This window comes from Protopterus annectens, chromosome 12.part0, assembly GCF_019279795.1.
Source record: "Protopterus annectens isolate FY-2018-M chromosome 12.part0, PAN1.0, whole genome shotgun sequence".
In the NCBI taxonomy this organism is placed as follows: Eukaryota; Metazoa; Chordata; order Ceratodontiformes; family Protopteridae; genus Protopterus; species Protopterus annectens.
This window is the reverse complement of record NC_056746.1, coordinates 1189346748-1189369835: the sequence shown is the minus strand read 5'-3', so window position 1 is coordinate 1189369835 and position 23088 is coordinate 1189346748. Positions and strand designations below refer to the sequence as shown.

The following is a 23088-nucleotide window of genomic DNA, read 5'->3' as shown; positions in this document are numbered from 1 at the left end:
ACATAACACTGTAGGTAGGGCTAGTGCATATGAAAGTGTTAGGGGAAAAATCTGTATGTGATTTGCAAGTAATAGCTTAGATCAGCTCTAGAAGACATGCATATCTGTGCACCAAGCTTGCCGGTGGTGTGCATAACGTATGCAGAGGAGCAAACCAGTATGAATAATACTGGTCACATAACTCATGGTTATAGATACTTTTCCATCCCTGACAACAGATTGCCTTTACAACACAGGTGCAGAGACCTGCCAACAACATCATTTCTCTGCTACCAACCCAGCTCTGCTACATTGTCTTACATGCAGAAGACATCCCTAAACACATGTATGTTGCATAATTTTCTTCATTTAGATCAGAGATGCAGTTGTCTTAACTACTGGGGCTTTGGCTGCAGAGTTCCAATACATTTGCATCAACTTCAAGAGCTCAGAACCCTTCTTCCTCAGCCTTCTTCCTCAGGGTATGCATACAAGGTGTTGTCAGACCCCATTCTGGAGCTCCATCATATCCACAAACAGCACCAGAATTAACCATTCTAAAGCCTTAAACCTTAATTGTGATATAAATACGACCTGCTGAAGAGACAGGTATGTATCCCAGAGACTAATCCTTCTCTGGAATAGGCTTCCCATCCATATGATGCAGAGTTCGTCCCTAATCCAATTGAAGTGCAACCTGGACAATTGGATAGGGAATATGAAATTCGTCCATGGTTTGGCACCTATGTCTCTAATGGACAAAGGTAGTCTGTAAATGATTTCATCTCCCAAACCACTGCTCACATTTACCAAGGGTACCGGAACTTGTCAGAGATTTGGGATGCATATCTAGGCATAAAAAGGCTCCAGTGGTTCTTAGCCTAGTACACACCTGTAAACCAAGAGGATATGGTCTTCCTCCTTTCAGTGTCTGTGTATGCAAGCTTAGATCTTTTTTGTTGTAATGGGATGTCAGCCATATATTGACACCCAAAAAGGGTAGGTGCTTCTGTGGAAGGGAGATTTCCACATAAAAAATTTCTATAGGCACTGCATTTTCTTCTTTGGTCCTGGCTACAACATCCAGGAGTAAGTGGTTTGCCAAGAAGTCACCCTGAAAGCCATCTGAAGTAGACAGTGTTCCCTGTGTATCAAGATGTTCTTCATGCTTCACTGTTGCAGTCATCACATTTGGGTTATCCCTGCCAGGGTAGCCCTCAGCCGGCCTGAATACCAGAGGCTTAGTATTTCTGCATCGGTTTCTTTCGCTTCAGGACTGACGTCAGGTTGTCAAGTAGTGTAAAGTAAGGCAGCCAACGCCATTACATTGTTTTTTCTTGCCATGGAGCCCGAAGCAGAAGCAGTTTGCACGAGTGCCGGTTGGCTGCTATCTGAGTTTCATCTTCCGAATTGAAGCTGAAGTCTTCTAAAGCTAAGTATCCCATTGGGGATCCTTTTTTCTTGCTCTAACCGATGTCAGAAAAAATTAATTGTCTCACCTGTGGAAAGCAAATACCACACTGAGACTTTCATTCTTACTGCGTCACTTGCTTAGGCCCAGACCACGACGTCCCCCGCTGTCGCATTTGTGCTTTGTTCAACACCAGAACTATACGTCATCGGGCCCTTATTGTAGCTAGATACTTTCGCTTACAGTCCTCGAATTCCGATATGGTTTCAGTAAGCCATCCGACAGCAGATCTTCCGAAAAAACGTAAGGATAAAGACAGGGACAAGACCGCACGGGTCCAAACCTACCGACGATGCTTCCGTTAAACTAGTCAGTTCTCCGTTCCTCAGTGAGGTGCTTTTGCAGCCCCTGATGCCCGCTTCTGTGGCTTCACAGGCCACTGCCGAGACTCTTTCGAGTCCGGTATGCCGCAAAACAATTCTTCAACTAAGGATCCTGCAGTTCTCTCCCTTGGATGGGTCCAGAGCCGCTGAGCAGGCACCGGCTTCCAAGGAAGTACTTCGCACTACCAATTCTCGACAAACCGATGACCTCTTTCACGTCTACCGTTCTTTCTAAAACGACCGAGTTTCTAAGGCCCAGGGTACGAACCACACCCAAGAAACCGACGACCCACTCTCAAGCACCTGCTTCCTTGCCTCAGTTTCAAATGCTTAAAATGGCGGAAGACCTTATCATGCTTATCAAGGGAAGCCAAGCTATCCCTTCCAAAAGAAAGAGATCTGTCCCCAGTGTTTTGTCTGAACAGGAGTCGGATGACTCTGATGCATCTGAATATGAAGACATGCAACCCCTTTCTGCTTATGAGGATTCTGATGCAGGGGACTCCATTCCCTCAGCCTCTCCACCCGAGGATTTTCCTTTGGGGAAACCCTTCATACCTTAAGGGAGCATTTCCAATGGGAATGTCAGGACTACCCTCAGTCTAAAAAGAGACTCAGAGAATTCTTAGATCTTCCACAGCACAGACTCCTGGCCATTCCCTCAGTCCTGGATGTTGTGGACGATGTTTTCTGGGAATGCAATTGACTCCTGACACCCTACCTCCTGCACCCAGAAAACCTGACAGGTATTACAGAGTCCCTGACTCTCACAAATTTCTTTTCAAAAATCCTACTGCTGACCCTGAGGTAATTTCTTAAGGGCCTAAAGGTATTAAAGCAACCTCTGCTAAGAATCCCACCCCCTCAGGTAGGGATTCCTGAGCACTAGAGAGATGGGGTAAACAAGTATATACTTCTGCTACTTTTGCTATTAAAGCACTTAATTGCCAGATGTCCTTCAAGGATGCATCTGCAGTCCTTACAAATGGGTTGTCCTTTCATCAGGCAGCCCTTCGGTCGGCCGGATTCCAAAGTCTGGGTCTGGCTTCGGCTGGTGTCGCACTTCACCCGACGTCATTGCGGCAGTTTTCGGGTATAAAGGCATCAGCCGACGCCATTTTCCTCAGTCTTTCTTGTCGCGTGGCACCCGAAGCAGAAGCTGTTCGCAAGTGCTGGTCGGTCAGATCCAGAGATTACTACTACCGAATACTACTTCGAAGACTTCTATAAAGCTAAGTACCCCGTTGGGGACTCTTTCTTGCCTCAGCCGATGTCAGAGAAAGTTAATAACTCTTTATCTTGTGGGAAACAAATACCTCATAAGGATTTCCACTCCTATTGCATACATTGTTTAGGCCCAGACCACGACGTAGCAGCTTGTCTAGCCTGTGACCTCTGCTAAGAATCCCACCCCCTCAGGTAGGGATTCCTGAGCACTAGAGAGATGGGGTAAACAAGTATATACTTCTGCTACTTTTGCTATCAAAGCACTTAATTGCCAGTTCCATATGCTAAGATTTCAGCAAAATATCATAGAACTCCTGAAACAAAAAGGGTCTTCCTTTCCTGCTTGTGCAGAATCTAAAGAGTTACAAGAGTTCATGTATTCTACAAGTTATGTAACTAAGCACACCTTACCCTGTAGTTTTGATGCCCTAGAAGCTTCTTGCAGGGCAGCAGTCACCGGTTCTTTCCTTAGAAGGCATGCATGTCTTAAGGAGCAGCCATTGCCAGACCATGTTAAATCTAAATTGCTGGATGCACCCTTGCACAAAGACAACTTATTTGGCACTAAGGCAGAGGAGGTCTTAAAAAAGATGGCAGAAAAAGCTAAATCTATGCAGACAGTTAAGGATTTCTTACAGGTCCAGCCACCCAGGTTCAGTAGGCATTGCCCCTCCAAGCACTGGTCCTTTCCTACTCCCACCAGGTCAGGTCAGCCCAGACTCCGTGGAAGCAGACTCCCCCAGACAGCAGCCACAGGGAGTGTAGAGATCAAAACAGTGGAATTCCTCCACTTCAAAAACAGGGAGTTGTAAGCCACCCCCTCATGGTAAGAACTCACAATGACTCTCCAACACCACCCTCTCCCTCTCCCTCTGCCCACCTTCACTTTCCCCTAGGAGGAAAGCTCTCCTTTCACGCAAGCACCTGGGCCTCCATTACCAGCAACCACTGGATCCTCAACATAGTGTCCCAGGGATACAAATTTTCTTTCCACACTCTTCCAACTCTAAAAGGGTTCCCAGATCTACCACCAAACCAGTGGGCAGGGGTGCAAAAACAAGTCTTTTCCCTGTTCTCTATGAGGGCAATAGAGCACATTCCTGCAGAACAGAAAGGCCAAGGTTTCTACTCCAGACTTTTTCTGGTACCCAGAAAAGAGGGCAGCTGGCACCCCATCCTCAATTTATCCATTCTAAACACCTTCCTGGTGATACCAAAATTCAAAATGCTCACCCTCTAGCAACTGCTACCCATGCTTTCCAAGGATGCTTAGCTAGCCACCCTAGACCTAAAAGAGGCCTACCTCCTCATTCCTTTCAGGGAATCATGCAGAAAATATCTACATTTCAGGCCAGGATCTCTGCACTTTCAGTTCTCTGCACTTCCCTTTGGCTTGTCTACTGCTCCCAGAGTTTTCACAAAATGTCTGGCTCCAGACATTGCCTTTTGCAGACAAAGGAATATCCACATTTACCCATATTTAGATGACTGCCTAATTCAGGCAGACAGTCAGGAAAAGCTGCTCAAGCACCTGGCCTTTGTAAAGTCCCTACTGACCTCCCTAGGGTACACTATCAACGAAAAGAAATCCAAGCTAGTACCCACCCAAAGGATTATATTCCTAGGAACAAGCCTGGACACAGCATCCCAGATGGCATTCCTTACACCAGAAAAGCAAACTTACCTGACAGCCTACGTTTCTCAACTAGCCACCAGACCCCAGTTATCTGCAAGGAAAATCCTGCAAGCTCTGGGGTTCATGGCATCTTGCATTCTAATCATTCCATATGCCAGACTGCATAAGAGGAAACTTCAGTGTTACCTAAAAAGCCTTTGGTGTCAACACTAAACTCTTATACCCATGATACCTTGCCTCAGGAAAGATTTTCTTTGGTGGGCAGCAGCATGCTCCCACAACAAGGGACTACCTTTCTCACCACAGATGCATCAGACTATGCCTGTGGTGCACACCTGGATGGCAGGTGCATACAGGGCCAATGGAGCCCACAGCATATCCATCTGCACATCAACCAAAAAGAGATGTTATCTGTCCAGCACGCATTGACAGCTTTCAGACCCTTTCTCTCCCCAGGGGCTCTCCTGATCAGAACAGGCAACACCACTGTGATGTGGTATATCAACAAGCAGGGAGGGACTCGCACTTATCCTCTATGCAGGCTGGCCATGACCCTTTGGCACACCGCCTCTGCCATGAAACTACACCTGTTAGCACAATTGCTACCAGGTTCTCTAAACTCTATGGCAGAGCACTTAAGCAGAAATCTTCTGGACCCACACAAGTGGCAGCAAGACAAAAGAACCTTCACCCTAATAACTCAGAAATGGGGCACCCCGAAGGTCGACCTCTTTGCCTCCCACACCACCCATCAGCTCAGTAAGCTCTGCACCAGGGAGCATCACAACATGGCTTGGAAAGTGAATGCCTTGTCTTTCCCCGGGTCAATCTATTGGTGTATGCCTTTCCTCCACTACCTCTCATTGCCAGGGTACTGCTCAAAATAAGGGAGGAAAAACCAAGGACAATTCTTATTGCTCCAGACTGGCCTCACCAGCAATGGTACCCACTGCTGCTCAGCCTGTCCCCACTGCCACCATGGCATCTCACTCGGACCCCAACTCTCCTGACCCAGAGGGAAGGAGAATTCATTCATCTCCAATTGCAGACCCTCAATTTGGCAGCTTGGCTTATTCCCTAACCACGGATCAATCTGCCAACCTCAGTAAACCGGTACTAGATGTTATATGTGAGGCCAGATGCCCTAGCACTAGAAAGTCTTATGTTGACAAATGGAAAAGGTTCTGCACCTGGATTCAGGCACAGCTCTCCCTCTCTCTCATCCTGGATTACCTAGCTGACCTGCTACACAATGGTCTCTCTTTTTCCTCTATTAAAATTCATGCCTCTGCTATCTCTGGTCATTTCCCCACTGAGCAGCCCCTTTTCTCACACCCTCTGATCAAACAGTTCCTAAAAGGGGCTAACAATTTGAGGCCACCCATAAGAGCACCTACCCCAGCTTGGGACCTTAACTTTGTGCTGGAAAAGCTCACCCTGCCCCCTTCGAAAAAGAATCTGCAACAGAGTTAAAATTTCTCTCCTGGAAGACAGCTTTTCTTCTGGCCATCACTTCAGCCAGAAGGGTCTCCGAGCTACAAGCACTCATGGCTGTGGGGCCCTTCATCTTCCATGCTGACAGGGTTTCCCTCAGGACTAACCCATCCTTCATGCCCAAAGTGGCTCTCAACCAATCCATTCATTTGCCCACCTTTTTCCCTAACCTACAAAACAAGGGGGAAAGGATCCTGCACTCTCTAGATTTGCACAGACAGCTCAGATTCTGTCTAGACAGGACTAAATCATTCAGAAAGTCTGATCAATTGCTGGTTAGCTTTGCTGCAGGGGCAGAGGGCAAACAATTTCTAAATGGATAGCACTCTGCATCTATTTCTGTTACATGCAACAAGAAAAGCCTCCCCCTAAGGGGGTCAGGAATCACTCCACCAGAGCAGCCTCCACCTCTGCAGCTTTCCTCAGAGGAGGCCCCACCAGGGACATCCTGGAGGCTGCTACCTGGACATCTGTTCACACTTTCACCAAACATTACGAGCTGCCTATCTTCTCCAAATCCAGGGCAAGCTTTGCCACTGCAGTTTTGCAGGGCATCCTAGCCAGCCCCTAGTCTCCTTGACTGCCTCCACCCTTTTCCTCAGCTTTGGGAATCGACCCAAATGTGATAACTGCAACAGTGAAGCACTAAGAACATAGTACAGTTGTATACACTTACCATAAATGCAGATGTTCAAGTGTATTCACTGTTGCAATCCTTGTTTCCCTCCCTCCATCCCCCTCTTCTCTGTCTGTCTCTCTCTCTCTCTCTCCTTACAAGGGACATTTTGGTATTTACTTTCTACTGGTGGGGTTCTTCCACCATAACCTGGCTCCCACTTGGGGGCTCCTGACAGAGCAAGAAAAACTGATGTAATGGCGTCAGCTGCCTTACTTTATATTACTGACGACCTGACGTCAGTCCTGAAGCGACAGCAACCGATGCAGAAATACTAAGCCTCTGGTATTCGGGCCGGCTGTGGGCTACACTGGCAGGGATAACCCAAATGTGATGACTGCAACAGTGAATACACTCTAACATCTACATTTATGGTAAGTGTACGCAGGTCCCAAGAATCCCATAAATACCTGCATAAAAAGTTGGTGTCCATGAATCCAGCAAAAGGGTCCTGATTTTTTTTCCTGCTTTCAGCACTCTTCCCAAATGACAAAAAGCAGGGTTTGGGATAGGTTTGGGAAGAAGGTTTATGGGGATGCCACCCCCGGCCTTCAGGGCAATTAACTGCCAGACTGAAAGGACTAAGTTTCACTAGCACACCTGAAACACCTGGGGAAAAGCTAGAGGTGGTGTTTGATGCTGACATGAAGGCAAAACCTATGGAACTCAACCAAAGCTGTCAGGTGGCCAAACACTTGAGGCTGTAGATTCAGCATACAGGATAGCAGCTACAGGTTCTGTGATCAGGACATATCTGGCTGAGGTTACACCCCCTGGTAGAGGATGTAAAATCCAGCTCCTTTTATTCCTTATTAAATAAGAAACTACTCTTTGTGAACCCTATCAGTGATGTATTTAAGAGCTTGGAGGAAAAGGTCTGACAAGGTGTTAACACTCCCTTTGCCATGATATGATAGGTCCTGATTTTGAGGGGTAGTTCCTTTCTATTGCAGCCAAGGTAAAGGTAAGCCAGTGAAAGATATTAAAAAAAAAAGCCAAATTCAGAAAGAAATGGAATGGAGACTGTAACTGAAAGCCTGGGAACTCCAGGGTCCTTCCTCCTGCAGGGTGTAATTGTGACTACATAGAAGCCTCCTTCCCTATTCCTCCACCAGTCCCCCTGCCCAACTCATTCCCACTTCTCAGCCTCAACCAAAAATCATGTGGGTTCTGCATATCATTTCAAATAGATACAGAGTTCAGTTAGCAAAAATACATCACATGATAGGGATACCTGCAGTACCAAAAGACCAAAAATGTCTAATTCCACCGACTTCCGGTACTGGGAATAATAGAGCAATATCATCAACAGGACAAAGAAAATGTATTTATTCCAGACGTTTCTTGGTCCACAAAAATATGAGGGAACTTCGAGACCTATCCAATACCTTTCAAAACTCCAATAAATGTTTTAAAATTCCAAAATTTAAAATGCTAACTCTTGTCTTCCTGTTAGCTTCCTGTTTCCACAAGTCCTAATGGTCACCCTGGACTTAAAAAAACATGCCTATCTTCACATTCCAATCAACTGGGACCAGAAGTGCTTCCTCATATTTGTGGTAGGGGGTTCACATTTATCGTATTGTCTTTTGGTTTAGCTGCTGTTTTTCTAGCTGCTTTTCTAGGTTGTTTGCAAAGTGCCTGTTTCCAGAAATTTCTTTTTTGCAGGATCAAGGGTATTCTCTTATGCCGCACTTGGACGGCTGCCTCTTCCAGGCAATGTCACATGAAGAAGTGAATAGGGCTTTGTTTGATTCCATGGACCTTTTCACAAGTTGGAGATTCTCTTTCAATATTCAGAAGTCTAGCCTCATTCCATCTCAGAGAGTGATTTTCTTGCGCTCCTTGTTAGATACTAATCTCCAGAAAGCTTTACTTCCATCAGATAAATGAAACCCTTGCAAAAATAATTCCTACAGCTGGCAGAACATTAGTAGGTAACCATAAGAGTGTTTTCTGGGGTTATAGGATTCATGGAATTCATTGTCCTAATGATACCTTAAATCAGACTGTATATGAAGCTACTCCAGTGGTTCATCAGGTCCACTTGAAACCAACACTCAGTCTTTGGAAAAAAGTGGTGCCTATTTTACTATATTGTTCCAAGGAACTGTAGTGGTGGGGCAAACAAATCAGATGAAACTGACTAAGAAAAGTTTATGGGGACACTTTTTAGCGTATATAGCAACACATACCTGATAATCTGATGCCAGGAATCTAGAGAAATCTCTTTGATACCTACTATTTCTCCTAAGTCTTCCTGGTTCTCTTCAACAGCCCTGTTTTGATACCAGTGCCAAGGAAGCCAGAGCTGAGCTACTATGCTCCGATTCCAACATTTGACAGATTTCTCATTGTTGACTAAGATATTGAATTATGGCCAACAGCCATCAGAGGAGATGGCTTCAGCATCATTGATGTCAGAGTTGCTTGGCCTTCTGACCTGGTGGTCCAGGCCAAACATTAAAGATCATGCTCAGTACAGATTTTGTCATTATTCATATTGATTGGGTGGGAGAGTCAGCTTTTCCCAGTTTTCACTGCCAAGGTCCTTGATATTGGGGTTGGGGTTAATGGGTTTTTTCATCTTGCTGTTAATGGTCGGGTTGTCAGGGCAGGGCTCAATAGCAATTCGGATGGTATCTGTTCTGTTCTCTGCTGGCTTCAGTCTCTTGCAGCAGGGTTTGATGCCTGCTGCTTTGACATCAGTATCAACACTGTCAATCAAGACTGTTTTATATATGCTTGTCCCAGTACCTGTAAACTCCACAATTTTGACTTCGACCATAAGACACTTACTGGCCTTGGCATCTGGCTGTCTACATTATCACGCAGCAGAATAGTGGTGCCAGGAACACTTTGTAGGATTGTACCCAAATATACAGACCAGTTGTAGCTTCTTTGTAATCTTTGGACCCATCTCCTCATATAACTGGTAAGAAACATAAGTGCATAAGGAAGCAGATGGATGGTCCTCAAGAGTTCACATCCTTGGATATCAAGGATAAAGAAGGAGTTGATCCCACCTATGACCACAGATTTGACAAGGTATTTGAAGTAATGAATTAGACAGGGGAATGCAACAAATGGTTTTGTTTTTTTGAGATGTGTCTTAGACTGCAAGGAAGCTTATTTCAAAGCTTATCAAGAAATACTGGATAGTGTGCGTTTCCATATCTATTTTTGTTTTTAGGCATGTAGATTATCTTTAATTTCCAGTAGAAGACTTTGAGTTCCCTTTGAGTATTATGTCACACAGGAGTATTGGCCAGAGCAAGATGCTTAGAAGAATACAAAAGCTTATGTGCAAATTTTAGCAGAATGAAAGGCACCTGCTTATTAAACTCTAGCCATTTAGGGTTCTGAGAAGCTATGTAGTATTATGCCTTTCCATGGCATCCTGCAGTGAAACTTGCTGTCCTTTCATAGGCCTTCTTTTGTCTGTGCAGTAGAGGAGAATGTAAGTTAGTTGAAATATATGCTTAGTATTGAAGGGGTGGAAGTAAGTGCATATTTAAAGTAGCTAACTTAGCATCATGAGAGACGAGTATATTACCTCTAAAGAGTCTACCTATTTTTTGATTAGTTTCCACTGCTACATTGATTATTTGTTTGTCAAACTGATTATTTATATTTTATGAGATTGCATAGTTTTGTTGAAGGTACTTCATCGGTAGATGAGTTTTTCAGTTTATAATAGTAAGGCCATCTTTTTGACAAACTGCAGGGTTTTGAGCTTTTGCTGGGATTTTCAGGAAAGTTCTCTCTAGTACCTTCTTTTTGTTTGAAAAAGGTATTTGTCTAATTGTTGAGGAACTGAGTAACGTGCAGTAACAGAAAATGAAGTAAAGTTGAAAAGAAGATGTTATGTGATCCTATCTCGCCTACATTCTGACTGATGGGTTCGGAGCCGATCCCTCGGCTCCGACTCGGCACGCTTATGCCAAAGAGCGAAGTCTCTTATTGGCTGAGCTTACTATATCCCAGGATGCACCACTACCAGTCCCCCAGATCTCGTTTGCCGCTAACCTGCGAAGACGTGGTCTCGAGCTGGCTGAGCTGAGTAGTAAATTTACTAACTTTTTCTGTCAGAATTTTGCTGTTCTTGTCATAAAAAGCTGTTTTAACGGCTATTCTTCACTTTTGTGTGTGTTTGGAGTTTGTTAAAGACTTGTTGTGAGATTGGGTTGAGTTTGGTTTAGGCCTCCTTCATCTTAGGGCCTTCCCGGTCAGTCAACCCTCCTAAAACCTTACAGGGTTTCAAAGTACCCTTGTTATTTGCAACGCTTTTAAGCGATAACTGTAAGCCTATTATTAGGTAGTGTCAAACAGAAAGTCAGTAATTGTATTTTTCTGTCAAAGATTACTGAAATTGTTTTGCCATAATGTCTCAAAATCCTAGGCCTTCGGGCTTCAAAAAATGCACCAAATGCAATTTCAAAATGTCTATCACAGACGATCACTCGCTCTGTGTGTATTGTTTGGGTGCAAAACACTTACAGGAGTCATGCAGCGTGTGTCACACTTTTTCCTCAAGGGTCCTCCAGGAGAGGAAAAATAAACTGATTCTTAAGGGGTTAATAAAACCTTCTTTTGAAGAAGCCTTGGCATCCTCTCCTTCTCCGGCTAAAAAGAAAAGGGCGTCTGTTCCGACCAGTCCGTCGGATCCGACCGCCAAAAGACATAGGCAGGCCTCTCCTTCGGCTCCAAGGACTTCGGAGCCGAGGGCGGAACGGTCTGCCTCGATGCCACCAGTCTCGACTCCTCTGGCTTCGGAGCCGATGGCTGGGGCATCGAGAGGCGGGTCACCTTCGTCGGCTCCACTGGTCTCGGAGCCGACAAGGGTCGCCCGCTCAGACACTTCCTCCTCGGCGCCGAAGTCCACCTCGGCACCGATGGAATCTAGTGTGTGTATTCCTTCAGCGCCGATAGTCATCGAGTCGCCTCAGAGCCGGTCCCCTAGCCCTTTGGGGCCGTTGGAGAGGCCATCTCGAACCCGTTCAGTTTCCTCTCGGTCTCGAGGATGTCGGATTCAGATATAGACAGGGTGCTCCAAAGACTGTTCCAGTCCCCAGTCTTCCAAAAATTTGTTTCGGTTCCGACCCAGTTGGCTTCGGAGCCGATAGCCCAGGCCCACCCCATTGCCATTCCTCCTCCGACTGCTTGGCCCGCCGGAGCAGGTGCTGTTGGAGCCGGTGGATATCTTAGGGTCGGCTCCGACCCTTACTCCAACCCGGCCCGGGTCCGAGTTTGGTACACGGACTTCTTCGGCTGGACCCGGGGTGATGTTTCGGGACCTATGCTGGGTTCGAGCCTCCCTCTCGGTGCTTCGCTGGGACTTCCGTCGGCTATCATGGCTCGGGACCGGACACTCCCAGGATTCTGGGGTCCGGCTTTCAGAGCCATGAGGAGTGCCTTGGCCAAGTCTTCGCCATCTCTCCGGCTTTACCGCACCTTCCCTGGGCGTGGAGACTGGGTCTTTGGCAGTTCCCTGTCCGTAGGCAGCGGAGCCCCTGGGCCTGAGGTTACCCCCATTGGGGTTCCTCCTCCTGAGGGTTCTTCGAGTTGTCTTCGGAGGAACCCCAAGGAAGAGATCGTGCAAGAGGAAGCACGTGGACTCCCCGAGTCTATTACATCGGACACTGATCTTGATGATGCAGAGGGGTCCCAGTCGTCCTCGGATGATGTCTCATTTGCAGACATCTTAGAGATCCTCAAACAACGAGGCGGCTGGATATCCAAACCCCCCCTCTGCTGATGAGTCAGTGCTCCTCAAGGCCTTTGGGGCTCAGCCCTCCGCCTCCTGGGTGTCTCCGCCCTTCGACGAGCTTCTGGATTTAGTTTGTCGGAGGGCGTGGGAACATCCAGATACCGTGGAACCAGTCCCTTCTCGTCCTAATAAATTTTTGTCTGCCCCACCCGAGAAGGAGTTCCTCACTAAAGGCGTGGCTGTAGATGCCATGGTGGTGGCATCTGCTACACAACAGGACGTGGCAGAGGCTTCAACGTCCGTCCATCCTCCTAATAAGGAGTCTAGGAGCATGGACAGGTACGGAAGCGCACCCTGACTTCAGCGGCCTTTACTTTAAGGTCTCTGAATTATTTGGCACATTTTACCAGGCTTCAGAGGGATCTGGTCAAGGAGTTGTCAGATTCCCTCTCGGGTAACCTACCTGAACAGCTAGCCCAGTCGGTTAGCTCTCAGTTGGCTATCCTTACGTCAATTTCTAACTCGTCCATGAGGCTCATTTCCTATGCGGCGAAGGCGGGTAGAGCGGCAGGCACAGGCGTGGCTCACGGAGACAAGCCTGGCTCCGCTTGTGTCAGTTCATGGAGGCCTTCAAGTCTTCCTTCGCCGACGCTCCCTTTGATGGGTCCTCTTTGTTTGGACCTAAGGTTAAAGACACCCTTACCCGCTGTGAGCAAGAGGGAAAAACTTTATCTGCCGAGGTGCCCGTTATTCCACTCCCTTCGGCCTTACCCAAGGCTAAAGGAGGGGAAGATTTGGTTCCGTAAATCTCGTAAGTTTTTCCCCAACAGCAGGAAGATTCCCTTCCAGAGGCAGAGGACGGGAAATTTTTCTGGGAGACGCCGTCCCAGAGGCGGCAGAGGGCCCCGCAATTCTGGAGACCATGAGTCCTTTCGTGGCTCTTCAGCCTCCCACACATCATGAGGGATTGCCCGGCTGTGCTGCTCGGAGCCAGTCGGGTGTCGTTGCCAAGCACCTAAAAGCCTGGGAGTCAATCACTCAGGACAGATGGGTGCTTCGGATCATTGCCGGAGGTTACACCATCCCATTCACATACTCACCTCCACCGTCCAAAAATCCCGGACCCACCACCCAGTCAAAGGGAAATAGCAGCCGCAGAAGCTTTAAAGCTGCTAGAAAGGAGTCATCCAACCGTCCCCACAGACCAGATCGGATCCGGAAATTACTCCAGGTTCTTTTAGTGCCAAAAGACAGGGGACCTGAGACCAATATTGGATCTCAGCAGACTGAACCAATCCGTCACGAAATCCAAATTCAATGGTCACGTTACAATCCATTCTCCCATTGTTGGAGAAGGATGTTTGGATGTGCTCCATAGACCTCAAGGACGCCTATTATCACATACCGATACATCAGGCGTCCAGGAGGTATCTGCGCTTCAGCCTGGAAGTCAGTCATTACCAATTTTGTGCACTGCCCTTTGGTCTCACCACAGCCCCAGGGTGTTCACCAAGTGTTTGGCAGTAGTGACGGCTCACCTGAGGAGTCTTGGATTCCAAGTGTTTCCCTATCTGGACGACTGGCTCCTGACTGCCACCACCAGGCATCTACTAATGGACAACCTCAAAGCCACCATCTCCTGGGTGCCACCCTGGGGATTACATTCAATTGGTCAAAGTCTGTCTTGCTGCCCTCTCAGCGCATAAGGTTCATAGGAGCAGAGATAGACTCAAAATTGATGCTGCTTTTCTTCCTGCGAAAGGATCCAAACTTTACAGGGCCAAGTCCAAGCTCTGATTTCAAGATCCAAAGCCCCAGCCAGGATGGTTCTACAAGTTTTAGGTTCAATGTCTGCCACGGTTCTTTTAGTTCCTCTGGCAAGATTGCACATGAGGATTCTTCAGTGGCTATTGTCGACTCAATGGTCCTTTCAGGACCTTCCCCTCAATCATCCCATCATGATTACAGAAACATGCAAACGGGACCTTCGCTGGTGGCTTCAGACATCCAATCTAAATCAAGGAAGTCCTTTTGTTCTTCCCTCTCCAGTGGTCACCCTGACGACAGATGCCTCCCAGACAGGGTGGGGGCATTGTCTGGGCAGGTTAGTTCAGGATCCTGGCTTCGACGAAACTCTTCTCCACATCAATGTATTGGAGATGAGGGCGGTTCTTCTTTCCCTACAGGCCTTACACAGGTTTCTCCTCAGGGCATAATCGCCATCCACACAGACAACATGTCGGTGGTCTGGTACCTAAACAAGCAAGGAGGGACCAGATCTTACCCCCTTTGCAGAGAGGCCATGAGGGTGTGGGAATGGGCGGTAGCTACCAGCCGTTTCTTGGTAGCGACCCACATTCCGGGGAAATCAAATATACTGGCAGACAGATTAAGCAGGACAATTCTCTCTCCTCACGAGTGGTCCCTAAACAAAACAGTAGCAGATCAGGTTTTTCGGAGATGGGGACGCGTGCTGCGACCTATTTGCAACTCCACTAAACACCAAGTGCAAAAGGTTCTTCTCCTTGACTCCACATCAGGGAGTACCAGCTATGGATGCTCTAGCACAACCTTGGCCAACAGGGCTACTTTATGCCTTTCCTCCGATCCCACTTCTCTCCAAAGTCATTCAAAAAGCTTCTCAATTGGGGTCCACAATGATACTGATTGCCCCATACTGGCCTCGTCAGGTATGGTTTCCTTACCTGAAGAAACATGCGGTGGACGATCCGTGGACTTTAGACCTAATTCGGACCTGCTAATTCATCAGTCGGGACAACAGCATCAGTCCCTTCGATCTTTGAAGTTGACAGCTTGGCTCCTCCACTTCCGACTTTAGTCAGGAGTCACACATTAGACCCGGAAGTTATTCACATTTTATCTTCGCCCACAAACCCACCACTAAGAAATTGTACCTCAGTAAGTGGAAAAGGTTTGCTATCTGGGCTCAACTCAGGGCTTAGACCCTATCACTGCTCCTATCCCAGAGGTTTTGAAATTTTTAACATCCCTATTTAATCAAGGATCTTCTGTCTCTACTATTAAAGTCCAACTAGCGGCAATCTCTAAATTTCACGAGTCCATGGATCCTCCATTGATGAGCAGCAGATTATGCAAAACTTTCATTAAAGGTGCGGGTCTGTTGAGACCCCCAGTTTTTCATCCTGCCTCCGTGGGATCTAGATTTAGTGCTTCGTGCATTGACATCTTCCCCTTTCGAAAAGGCTGCTACATGTGACTTAAAATATCTGTCTTGGAAAACTGCCTTCTTAGTTGCAATTACTTCTGCAAGAAGAGTTTCAGAGCTTCAAGCCCTGTCCATTAAACCACCGTACTTGATTTTCCACAAGGACAGAGTATCTCTTAGGCCTAATCCATCCTTTGTCCCAAAGGTCTGTTCTAATCTTTGTCTCCAACAGTCTCTAGAGCTACCAGTTTTCTTCCCAAATTTCTCCAATGAAGCAGAATACACTCTCCATAAATTGGATGTTCACAGGCAATTACGCTTCTATTTAGACAGGACTCAGCAACTCGTAAGTCAGACCAGTTGTTTGTGTCCTTCTCAGATAATAAATTGGGTAAAACCATCACAAAAGCTACTATTTCCAAATGGATTAGAGATTGCATAACTCAGGCTTATTCTTCTTGAATAAGCAACTTACAACATCTATCAAAGCTCACTCTACCAGAGCTATGGCTACTTCTATAGCTTTTCATTCCAAGCTCGCTATATCGGAGATTTGTGCTGCGGCTACTTGGTCCAATCCGCACACTTTCATTTCCCACTACAAATTGGATGTGGCATCTAAAGGACGAGCATCATTTGGTTCCACGGTACTCAGGAGTGTTTTCCAGTGAGCCACCCAGGATTCAGGTGCTAGGGACGCTGTCCCATCAGTCAGAATGTAGGCGAGATAGGATCACATAACATCTTTTAGTTATGTACTCACCATAACTTCAGATGTTTGGGATCCATCTCCACATTCCTAATACCCACCCTCCTTCCCCTGCCTTGGAGATCAGAAGAGATTGTACGGTTTTGAGTTCTACTGTTTTATCTTGTTTCTTCTGACGATGTTATATAAGCAGGGCGTGCATGTGTGCATGTATGCGGACAAACTAGATCTGGGGGACTGGTAGTGGTGCATCCTGGGATATAGTAAGCTCAGCCAATAAGAGACTTCGCTCTTTGGCATAAGCGTGCCGAGTCGGAGCCGAGGGATCGGCTCCGAACCCATCAGTCAGAATGTAGGCGAGATGGATCCCAAACATCTGAAGTTATGGTGAGTACATAACTAAAAGTTTCTTGCTGTCTTTAAGAACTGACTTAATCTGTAAGAAGGATTGTAAAGTAATTTTTTTCTCTCTCTCTCTGTAACAGTGTTCGTGCAATTGTATGTCTGTATAAAGTTGCATTAGCAAAGGTATTGTTAAACACTGCAACTGCCATGTGGCTGAAAATGGTTCTTGGAGTAGCCACCTACCTGGTAGCAATTTGGAAGAGACCTTGGTTTACCCTTTGAAATGTAATTAATGGTGTCAGATGTTTTGTAAAGTATAAAAAAGTGTTACAACTGTGTTTTGTTTTCTAAATGACTACAGCTTTATTGTATGTTGTCGTGCAGTGCTGTATCCAGTGCAGTTGTTAGGCCTGAAGTCATGTTTTAAGTTGGACATGCTGGATTCTGTTAAATACTGTATAAGCTGGTAGAAAATAAATATTTCAAAAATGTTTTCTAAGGAGGACGAGAGATCTGGGAGGATAATAGTGATGTTGAACCCTTTCCCTTTATGGGTAGAGTCAGTGAGTGCCTTTTTCCAATATTGGACACTAGCATCTATATTACATGATTGAAGCTTTAGTTAGTCAAGTAACTAAAGCTCGATCACTAAATATCGAAAACGCAAAACTGCAAACGGCAGTTTCCATGTAGGGTAACAATGCAGTAGTCCCAACAAAAAAACAAAAACATTAAACACAAATTAAGTGGGAGGCTTTGCCCCCCACACCCCCGATGTGGGGGGCTGTGCCCCCCTAACTAAATATACCAACTCTGAGATTGCTCCACATTGTAGAAAGGGCAAAATCTACATAATGGCCAAAGAAATTGTTTCCCTGCGTGGAAACTGCCATTTGCGGTTTTGCGTTTTCGACATTTAGTGATCGAGCTTTAGTTACTTGACTAACTAAAGCTTCGATCACATAATATAGACCTCGACACTAGACCCTTCTTGCAGATGTAATAATTAATATTGTCATAAGATACACAACAGCAGTCCTGAGCCTTAAATTTTATAGGATGCAGTATAAATTTATGCTGACCCTTTCTTTAACTCCATGAATTTGGAGAGTGGCTAGGGAAAGGAAGGAGAGTGATGCTGAACATTTTTTGCATTACAGTCTCATCACTTGCAGAAGGGAACCGAGCATGAGTTGATTTATGACCAAGATTAAGCAGTTTGTCAGTACCCTACAAAACTACTTAGGATTGTTAACATGCAGATACTGCTGATGCTCTGGATAAAAGTTCTTTTTGCATGTGAATTTTTTTTCTCTAGTTTTGAGATTTTCCAAATTTAGTCAGAGCAGTTTCAAGTTTAGTCTGACAATGGGTAGGCCAGAGGTGGACACAGAAACTTTATTTGGGAAATTATCCATGGCATGTTTTGAACTTAACCTTCATCCTCTAATGAACAGCCACACTCTGACTTTCAAGAAGGTTGTATGGAAGTGATGCACTGTATCAGCTACTCATAACTGGTTTAATAGGTTCCAGTTACTAGAGCAGAACTAAGAGCATCAAATTTTCTAACATTCCAGAAATAACAAAGCATTTATACCTTTTGGAATTTGGTATGTTCCATACAAGAAACATTTGCAAGTGGTGATGCTTATTCTTATGATGGGTTTAATAGTAGCTGTGAGGACCCAATCAAGGATACTCTTGCAAATGGAATGATTGTCTACTGTAGTTAGAGTGACCAACTCTGAGAGACCATAACACAGGATGGAAGAATAGTTAGTCATTGATTCGAGTGTTTCCATTTTACATTGTTACATAATGGTAATCTCAGTATTGAAATTGGAAGTGAACCAGTGAAGGTTGTCTTCTGCTGCTTGTGTCTGCAGCTCTATTGAAGTATACAGACAAGCAAATGAAGGAACTTTCACCTTATTAAATGTGATAGATGTATATTAGGGTGGACTCTCTACATAGTATGTGGGATCTGCTGCTCAGTAGGAAGCAAGTGAGGGTGTTATAAAGTAAGGTGACAAACCACAAGGTGCGCTGTACTATCTTAAGATACTGTTACCTGGAATTGCAATCTCAGTCATAGATAGTATGCTTTAACCACATCTGCTGACATCTTGGGCCAGATTCAATAAAGCCCACACTAAGTGTACACTTCTAAGTGAACAGACAACCTGGACAGAACTCACACCTTCTTCCTCCTAATTTTAGTTTTCCTACTGATATTCTTGCAGCTTGAAATATTGACAGGGATTCATAAAGGTGACCACAAAGTGTAGACTACATGGACACTTAGTGTAATCTTTCTGAGTAAGTAGAAAGCACAAAAAATGTGATAAGAATTTTATTGAATACATATCGTGTACACTTATTGTAGGCTTTATTGAATCTGACCCCTTGTGTGTGATACTTTTGCAATGACGTATGTAAGCTAGAGTCTATTTGCATTCTGTCAATAACATTTATGTGGGTTAGTAACAGCTGTACAAACATATTTACAAAGCACCATTTCACACAAGTTACATAATTGCAATGTAGTTTTCCTCATGGTATATAATAATTCTATCCCAGGCAGAGACTGAAGACAGTGTGATACAGATTTCTGTCTCTGAACTGATGTGTTCACCGTTGAGAGAGGTGCAGATATGTAAGACCCTGACTAAATTCACAAATAGGTGCAGTAGATCTTTTCCCTACAATGGAGAATGTTGTGGTCTGGAGCAACATTTTATTGACCTTCATGGCTGATGTTGTGTATCCAAAAGTTATATATAATTTAAACCAGTACAGTGCAGATTTTCCTGTTACTGTTTACAGTCTAAATTTTATATACAGGAATACTAAGCACACTAAACACTGGGTGACATGAGGAGTTATTTTGTGTAATCTATATTAAGGCAAAAACTCAAGAACTTGTAGACAGAGTGCAGCCTAAGACAATATATTTTTTAAATGAAAGCTTATGCAGCAGGTGTTCAGTATACCTGTAGGTAGTATCAACCAGTTATGTCCATTACTTGGTGAGCCCCCCTTGATTATTAATATTGAATGCTTGCCTGTTCGCTTTCATTATTCACAGATGACAGTGATTATAACCCTGCAGATGATGTGACTCGTGGACGACAGCCCTGCTTCCTCCGCAGTGTTACCACCTCTACTAGTGACAGACCACGCAGGCGACCTGGACGACCACGGAAATTACCCCGGCTTGATGAACCTCAGAACGATGAAGGTAAAACTTGTATTCCTGGAAACAACTAGGTCTGTCTTTCTGTCTATAATAGCAGCAGGGGAGTTCACATTAATGATGGAAGGAAAGCACTATTAAATTGGTTTATGGTGACATCTATGTAAGTTACATTGGCAGAGGGGAATGTGAAGGTGACTTAGTACTAAAAAACAGGCGTTCTTTTTCTGTTTGGATTAGGGTGTAATGGCTAGAGATCACTGGACTTTGCACTTATGAGTGATTTGTCATACCTTGCTGAACTTTCTTGACCCAGACAAGTACTTTGAGATGGAGAAAGCTGAAAGTTAATGTTCTTTCAGAATTGTACTTCATTGTGGATCCCACTAACTAGCAGTTTCTAACAGTGAATCTGATGTCGTTAATCTTCTTTCCATTCATAACTGATGGGTTCGGTTCCGAGCCCTCGGAACAGAGACGTCCTATTATTAAGCTCGCGCCAGCCAAAAAAACTCTCGAGCTAAGTCTCTACCCAAAATGCCATTTTCCCTGTTACCTCAGATCTCGTTTGCCACGTAGCCACAAAGCCGGATTTCAGCTGAGCTCTCAGCTAAGTAAAATCTTTTTTGATATTTGTCTAAACGTTTTTGGATATCTTCATATTTTACTAAACCTTTAGTATTACTAGTGTCGTTTCTTCGGTCTAACCATATATTTTCCACTCTACCCATTGTTACGATTGGTAAACTTTAAGTAACATTGTTGTTACGGCTTTTTCCCTTACCCTTGTGGTATGTCTTCAGTACCATAGCTGGTATTGTTAACCTGTTAGCCTTTATCTTTATTCAGGTGTTTCCCTTTCTTCTCTTGTACATTGTGTTGTAATATTGGTATTTTTCTTGTGATTTTTTAACTGAGTGACTTCATTATTGTTGGATTATATAGTTAGTTGTGGTGTCTTTTTTTTCTATTAAAATGTCAGATAAGAAAGGTACCTCTGACTTTAAGCATTGTACTTCTTGTAAGGGCAAGTTACCTAACAGTGACTTGCATGATGATTGTGTATACTTTAGCCTCCATGTGATATTTGTCAAAGTTTCAGCCAACGCACTCTTAATGAGCGCAAAAATAAACTCATTCTGAAGGGGTTACTCAAGTCTCCCTTCTCAGAGGCCATTTCTGCGATGGAGGTCTCAACCACTCCTTCTAAGGACAAAAAGAGATCCCATTCTGTTCCTTCTTCACCATCGGGTGATCAGAGCAAACGTAGGAAATCTAAGGTCCCTAAGTTATCTTCAGAGCTTAAATCTGCCTCTTCGGCTTCACCTTCCTCTGCTCCAGCCATCTCAAAACCTTCGATACCGACACCTGTATTGGCTTAGGCCCTGCCTCTGGCACCGATCATAGATCTTACTACACCTATTGCGACTTCGGCACCTGTAGGTACTTTGGCTCAGGGCACACCTTCGACTTCAGTTTCCATTTTGGGACCGTCCGTTTTGGCTCCGAATGCCACTTCGGCACTGAGCGTTGTACCGACCTCACTGCATCTGACCCCTTTGCTTCTGATCTCGAAACTAGAGACTTCGGTGCTAGCAGACCTTGCACCATGGACCTGATACTCTCCCTCAGTAGAATTCTTCATGTTTCACTGTTGCAGTCATTACGTTTGGGTAATCTGCTGGCAGGTTGCCCTCAGTCGGCCTGAATAACAAAGTTTTGGGTCCTGCGTCGGTTGCTATATCCTCTTCCGTGACGTCAGGTTGTCAGGGGTATAAAACATGCAGCCGACGCCATTTTATTCAGTTTTTCTTGCCACGCGGTGCCCGAAGCAGAAGCCGTTCACAAGTGCCGGTCAGCCGACTTCTGAAATTTTCGCATTCGAGTTTCAGAACCAAAGTCTTCAACTAAAGCTAAGTACCCCGTTGGGGAAACTTTTTCTTGCTCCTTACAGAAGTCAGTAAAAGTTAATAATTGCATTACTTGTGGGAAGCAAATACCTCATAAGGATTTTCATTTGTACTGTATTCCTTGCCTAGGCCCAGATCATAACGTGCCTTGCTGTCAGTTTTGTGCTAGATTTAACCAACGCACTATTAAGCGTCGGTATATTTTTGATTCAAAATATTTTGGATCCAGATTTAATTACCCTGAAATGTCGTCTGTTAGCAATCCGACTACTGGAGTTCACAAAAAAATGCAAAGAAAAAGACAGAGACAGACCGTCGAGGTCCAAAACCGACGACGAAGGTTCTCCTAAGCCAGTCGCCGGTACTCAGTGAGGTGCTTTCGCAGCCCCTGATACCCACTACTTTTGAGTCGCAGGCCTCTACCGAGACCCATGCGGAGTCCGGTATGCCGCGAGATTCTCAGAGTATTGAACCCGAGGATGTCTCTCCCTTGGATGGGTCCGGAGCCGCTGAGCAGGCACCGGCTTCTGAGGGTGTTTTCAGGCCTCAATATTTTTATATAAAACCGACGCCAGCTTCAAAAACAAGATTAAAAACATCTAAGTCTAAAAAAATGACGCATGAGCCACGTGCTCAGGCTCCTATGCCTAAAAAACAGATGATCAAAATGGCTGAGGACTTAATTACCTTGATCAGGGGTTCCCAACTCCCCCCCCCCTTGCTAAGAGGCCTAGGCAAGACACTGATTATGAATCTTCAGATCAGGTTTCCCTTTCTTCTGATTCCTCTTTTGATCAGGAATTTTCTATTCCACCGTATGAGGATTCAGATGCAGAAGAATCCATCCCATCTGCATCTCCTCCCGAGGATTATTCTTTTGGAGAAACCTTGCATACTTTAAGGGAACATTTTCATTGGGAGAGTCAGGATTTCTCTGAATCAAAAAAGAGGCTTAGGGATTTCCTCCTCCTTCCTCAGCATAGGCCTTTGGCAATACCTCCTGTATTAGACATTGTTGATGATGTGTTTTTGGAATCAAGCATGGCTCCTGATTCCCTACCTCCGGCTCCTAGTAAGCCAGACAGATATTACAGGGATGTTCATCATGCATACAGCTGCAGTCATAACAGATGGGTTTTCCTGCCATCAGGCGGGTCCTCGGTCAGCCGAATTCCAAAGTCTAGGTCCGGCGTCGGTTGTCGTCGCTTCTTCCCTGACGTCA

General features: G+C 45.2%; 1 protein-coding gene across 6 annotated transcripts in view; it reads left to right on the top strand.

Moving 5' to 3' along the window:
• The window catches only part of ZNF335 (zinc finger protein 335), a 1318033-nt gene that overhangs the window by 325134 nt on the left and 969811 nt on the right, over positions 1-23088 (top strand). For all 6 annotated transcript variants that reach the window (XM_044090241.1, XM_044090238.1, XM_044090239.1 and 3 more), the window contains one exon: positions 19849-20001. In XM_044090241.1, the coding sequence (XP_043946176.1) occupies positions 19849-20001 (153 nt within the window). The remainder of the gene's footprint in view (positions 1-19848; positions 20002-23088) is intronic.